The sequence below is a fragment of the Penaeus chinensis genome, chromosome 6 (genome assembly GCF_019202785.1).
Source record: "Penaeus chinensis breed Huanghai No. 1 chromosome 6, ASM1920278v2, whole genome shotgun sequence".
NCBI classification, from domain to species: domain Eukaryota; kingdom Metazoa; phylum Arthropoda; class Malacostraca; order Decapoda; family Penaeidae; genus Penaeus; species Penaeus chinensis.
This window is the reverse complement of record NC_061824.1, coordinates 33,215,740-33,221,478: the sequence shown is the minus strand read 5'-3', so window position 1 is coordinate 33,221,478 and position 5,739 is coordinate 33,215,740. Positions and strand designations below refer to the sequence as shown.

General features: G+C 39.3%; 1 protein-coding gene across 2 annotated transcripts in view; it reads right to left on the bottom strand.

Annotated features, from left to right (window-relative positions):
* Positions 1-230: 230 nt before the first annotated feature.
* Positions 231-5,739, bottom strand: part of LOC125026369 (venom phosphodiesterase 2-like) — a 19,063-nt gene continuing 13,554 nt past the window's right edge. For both annotated transcript variants that reach the window (XM_047614771.1, XM_047614772.1), the window contains exons 8-15: positions 5,386-5,467; positions 4,923-5,058; positions 4,400-4,582; positions 3,954-4,185; positions 3,557-3,739; positions 2,864-3,068; positions 2,167-2,320; positions 231-1,469 (exon numbers count right to left, since the gene is read on the bottom strand). In XM_047614771.1, coding sequence (XP_047470727.1) covers positions 1,278-1,469; positions 2,167-2,320; positions 2,864-3,068; positions 3,557-3,739; positions 3,954-4,185; positions 4,400-4,582; positions 4,923-5,058; positions 5,386-5,467 — 1,367 coding nt within the window. In that variant the 3' untranslated portion in view covers positions 231-1,277. The remainder of the gene's footprint in view (positions 1,470-2,166; positions 2,321-2,863; positions 3,069-3,556; positions 3,740-3,953; positions 4,186-4,399; positions 4,583-4,922; positions 5,059-5,385; positions 5,468-5,739) is intronic.

Here is a 5,739-nt window from a genome sequence, read left to right as displayed (position 1 = left end):
CGTTAGGTGTAATCTACATTGCGTACATATCAGCTCTCACGAATCATTTGTGAATACATGGTAACTTGAAAGAGAGAGAGAGAGAGAGAGAGAGAGAGAGAGAGAGAGAGAGAGAGAGAGAGAGAGAGAGAGAGAGAGAGAGAGAGAGAGAGAGAGAGAGAGAGAGAGAGAGAGAGAGAGAGAGAGAGAGGGGGGGGGGGGGGAGAAAGAAGGATTAATAAAAAAAAAAATGTTTATATATATCATTTCATTTTCTAACTTAAGACTGGCATTACACAAAAAAATAAGACAGGATTTATGTGGGATTTTACATTTTACAAAATTCACAAACACTTTGTCAAACGCACACTGCAACATAAATATTAAATATAATTAGAATTCGCTCATCAGCACAGCTGATACGATTTTGTTAATTTGTTACGTTGACAGACCAGAATTTATGGAATATACTTCAGATTTGACACGGCAGAACAGGTATTATTTAAGGAATGGAATATAGAATGATAAAATTCATACAAGACGTAGTCAAAATCCCATGACATATATGAAATGTAAAACCCGTAAAATAATAACAGAAAATGGACGTTAATACTAGACTTTTCTTGGTAACATTTGTAAGAAAAAGATTTCATTCGGTATTTTATTTATAGGCCTAAATATTATCTGTGTTTTCTTGGTTTGTTTTTATTTCATTTCATTTTTAGAGGAAATTTCTTCACTTATCAAGATTTCTCTTTTTCGAAGACTCCTTTTTCAGAAAATTCACTGATTATTTTATTTTTTTTACTGACTTTTAGAGGATTTTGCTTTTGTATAACAGTTTATTTATATGATTTTTCTTCTTTTGTTAATATATTTTCTTTCGTTAAATTTCTTTTTTTTCTGGGATGTTTTTATTTGGACCTTATTTGCAAGCTTTTTTTATATAAAATTCTTTTTCGTAAAATGTTCTTCTTTTCTCTATGGAACTAATTTTCTCTTAGCATTTTTATTTCACTTTGAACATATATTCTTTTGTCGTAGGTTTTTCTTGTATTATAGTATTTTCTTTCCTAAAATATTGTTCATTCGTAGAGGACTTTTCCCCTTTTTTAAAAGCTGTTTATCATTATTTAAAGGATTTTCTCCCTTCTTTTCTTTAAGTTTTTTTTTTTTTTTCTCAAAATATTTTTAAAATTTCTGACAGACATTCCTCCTTTCCTACAGAATCCCCTTCTCTCTTCAATATCAAGCCTTCGTTACTCCTCCTTAAAACTAATCACAGCACACGTCACAGCCTACAAGAAAATGCCGAAGACCTCTGAGAAGAGCCGATTCTTCCAGGACTCACGACCCCAGATGTTGGAGTGGATCCTGACCCGGAGCCTCGCCTGGTCCTTGTAACTGAAGCTGGGAAAGAGTCTCAGGCCCGTTATCTTCTCGACGTCCTGTACCGAAGCACTGTATTTCCTGGCGTACTGCTCGGAGCTCTAGGATATCAATGGAACGGGGTTAGGAGGGAGTGAGAAGGTGGTCTGTGCGATTTGGTATGTTTTGGCATGTGGTTTTGTTCTCTTATTCGTGTTTTTGTTATCTTATTCGTGTTTTTGTTGGTGGTGGTGATGGTGTTGTTGTTGTTGATGTTGGTGTTGGTGTTGATGTTGATGTTGATGTTGATGTTGATGTTGCTGCTGCTGCTGCTGCTGCTGCTGCTGCTGCTGCTGCTGATGATGATGATGATGATGATGATGATGATGATGATGATGATGTTGATGTTGATGTTGATTTTGTTGATGATGATGATGATGATGATGATGATGATGGTGATGGTGATGGTGATGATGATGATGATGATGATGATGATGATGATGATGATGATGATGTTGATGTTGATGTTGATGTTGATGTTGATGTTGATGTTGATGTTGATGTTGATGTTGATTTTGTTGTTGATGATGATGATGAGGATGATGATATTGTTGTTGTTGGTGGTGGTGGTCGTGTTGATGATGGTGTTGATGATGATGTTGTTAGTATTTTCCCTCGACCTCGAGTCCGTATTTACTCATTTCACGAAGTATCACAATCAGACCAATGATAAAAATAACCAACGCATACCTTCCCAAACAAAATCAGAAAAGAATGATCCCACGTAAAGCACATCACTCTCTCCCTTCCCATACTCACAAGGCAATTGGAAACGGCAGTGGTCTGAGGGTAGACGAATGCAAGGGCGTCCACGTATACAGGGGGACAGTACTTCATGTGTTGCACCCACACGATGCATCTGCTTACTACGAGGAACTTGTGGGTTGGTAAAGCCAAGCCTCCGCTGGGGTTCCTGTAGGTGAGGGAATAGGGGGAGGGAGAGGGAGAAGGAAGGGGGGGGAGGGAGCGGGAGGGAAGGATGATGTGAGGGAAAGAGAGGGGAGAAAGGAGGGAGGGAGAGAGGAGATGGGACAGGGTGGATGGAGCGGAAGAGAGGAAAGGAAGCGCAGAAAGAGAGAAAGAAAAAGAAAGAGAAAGAGATAGAGAGAAAGAGAGAGAGAGAGAGAGAGAGAGAGAGAGAGAGAGAGAGAGAGAGAGAGAGAGAGAGAGAGAGAGAGAGAGAGAGAGAGAGAGAGAGATTTACCGAGATGCACAGAAAAAATAGAAAGGGAAAGGAATAAGGTTAAATATTCAACATAAACGAAAGTTAGAAAATCTTTGTCGTAGAAATATTTTGTTTTATGAATCATTTTTTTCAGAACTGCATGAATAAGAAAATCAATTACCTGAAACAGAGATCAACATAGCATTTGCCTTTTTAACGATACATGAATTAAATGCATTGACACACGCTATCATGACAATCAACGCATCACACAAGACCAGTGATAAATACCTGACAGTATACAAATCATCAACGAAGGTGTCGCCATCATGATCAAACACAGGCCCCGTTAGCACGTTGACGATGCCGTACTTTCTGACCCACGAATTCACAAGGTAGAGGAGCTGGTGCCAACGCTGCGTCAGCCTTGGCGTCTGAGGGATGGCGTTGCTCATCAGGAACGGCAGTTGGCTGGACTCCTCGTGGCAGTTGAACTCTGGGGAAGAGATAGGGCATGGGGAGGCATGAGAGGCGGATTGGAGGCTTTGTTGATATGTTTATAGGTATATATGCATTAACGATTGCAAGCGTACACACAGACGCACACACACACACACACACACACACACACACACACACACACACACACACACACACATATATATATATATATATATATATACATATGTGTGTGTACACACACATATATACACACACACACATATATATATATGTGTATATATATATATATATATATATATATATACATATATACATATATTCATCGGGAGATTGCATTCTATGGAAGTCAAGCATGTAATGAAACAGGGTGAATAAGTTCTTAATTTGTATCTGATAGGACCGGAAATCGGATTAGGCAAATTCACTATCCTAAAAAAAAAAAAATTAACCCTTCCACTCTGCATTAACCACCCTCCTCCATCACCATCCCCGCCACCATCACAATCGCGACGTCCAACCAACCTGGCGGAAAGAGAGGCTGCTGAGAGTACCCCTGCAGGAGAAGGTGCAGGTAATTGATACAAGAAGACCTCTGACTCAATGCCAGCCTCAGGTCACTCCTCCAGGGGAACTTCCTGCCGCCGACGCTGGGTTGGGTGATGGTGAAGCTCGTCCAGAGAGGCATTTTCAAGATGGGGGAATAAGCTGGGGTTTGAGAGAGGGTTAGTGCCGTCGTCTTAAAGATTGGATTAAAGTTATTTTTTGTCAAGGGACATAAATTTCCATACAGTTATATAAATCTTCCATTAATATAGTGACATGAAAAGATGTTCTAGCTAGATCATAGCTACTGATATTTTCTCCATTGTAATGAGGGTCAAAACCCACAAATAAAAGAATAAAACACAGGAGACCTTACCTGTGATAAAGTTAGGCTGTGCTAGCAAGGCGACTGTGTTCCTGACGGCTCCCATATTCGGCACACCAAAAGGCAGGTGAGCGTCGAACACCTTAGGAAGCTCCTCCTCGGTTTCCTTCAGGACCTCCAGGTACTCGAAGTCCTTATCGAAGTCTCCCTCGCAAAGAGGCTTCACTGAGCTATATCCTATATTTTCCTCGCGGGGCGCAGCTATAACTGGAGGAGGGAATTCCTGTAGGGTCATGAGAGTGTGTTGTTAAACTTTCTTAAACTCGTGTCTGAAAAAATTATATCTCAATATGCATACTGATTTTTCTTATTTTTTTCTGCAAAATTGTTCATGTACAATAACACTACTGCTGTTTATACGTTCAGCTTCAAGAAGTTTGACACACACACAAAAATAAACATCTTAAATTTTAAAAAAAAATAAAATAAATAGTCACCTGCGTAGTAACTGGGTATGGCGGCGGATTAACCAGCAGGTGATGAAGAGAACCCCACGTGCCGTTGTTGGGAGCGGGTGACACGCCGAGGAGTTGGCACATGAGGTTGTAAAGTTCAATGTTCTGGAAAGCCTCTACCTCAACGTTGCGATGGAATGATGGGCCGTGAGCTAAGAATAGAGCCTGAAGGAAGGTAAGGTTGAAATAAATGGGTTAGGAACTGAGGGGGATGGGCCACTTCTGTCGTTCATTTGTGGCTAATTATGTGATCGCTGGATAGTCATCAAATGGCTTTCTTTTCTTGTACTTTCGGAACTTATACATTTGGAAGACATACTAAGTGCAAAGTCATATAAAGATTCTATACCGTAAAAACAAGGAAATAATAACACCTCAAGCAGAACAAACATAACATAAAAAAACAAAAGAAAACGGAACTCTAAATTTACACTCGCGATCTCTTATCTCTCCCCTCCAAAAAAAAAAAAACAACAAAGGCGATAGAAATAGACCCGTTTTTTACATTCATATCTTCAAAGAAGTAATCATAGCCATGATCACCAGCGTCGGCCTCGAACGTCTTGTCGCCTCCCGCGCTGTAGCCTGGGTTAAGGTCCACCACGATGTCTTCCACGCGGCGCTGGTTCCCGATGTGCCATCTGTTGGGCCAGAATCGCGTCGTGTGAGAGTCAGGTGTTGTTCTGTGATTCGTCTCGGGTGTTGTTTCCGGGTTGTGTTGTTTCATTGCGTTTTGAAATATTTTTTTTTTTTTTTATTCTACTTCTAGATTTTTTTTTCAGATTATATCAAGTAAAGGTATACTTTTTATGAGTGTTCGCAGCTATGTTAGTTTTGTTTTCCTTTTCTTTTCTACCTTTTTATCTTTCTTTCTTTTCTATTTTTAGATTATGTCAATATACAGGTTATGTGTCTCTTATTTCTATGAAAAAATAAGAGATTCATGAACTTGCAAAAAAAATGCTTACCTAATCGGGAGATCCCTCTTTTCATAGACTCTTAACTCTTGTCTCTTACACGAGAGGGCGTTGAGCATTTCGTTCTTCGTGCCTGAAAATATTGCGTACGATTAAGAGACACATTGCCAGTATTTACAAACCTACAATATTCAGAAGAGGCTTTAGTCTAGATAATGACACAAGTGTCTGGGTTTTTTTTTTTTAAAGTCACATTTTTAGAAATCATTAATATCATTAGTCAATTTATGATCAAACAAATTTACAACTTTATTATTTCTCTGAGTTTCCCCTTTTGTCATTGTTATCTAGCTAAATACCAAACAGCTTATTTTCGGATTCACAACATCCCTCCCCCTTTTATTG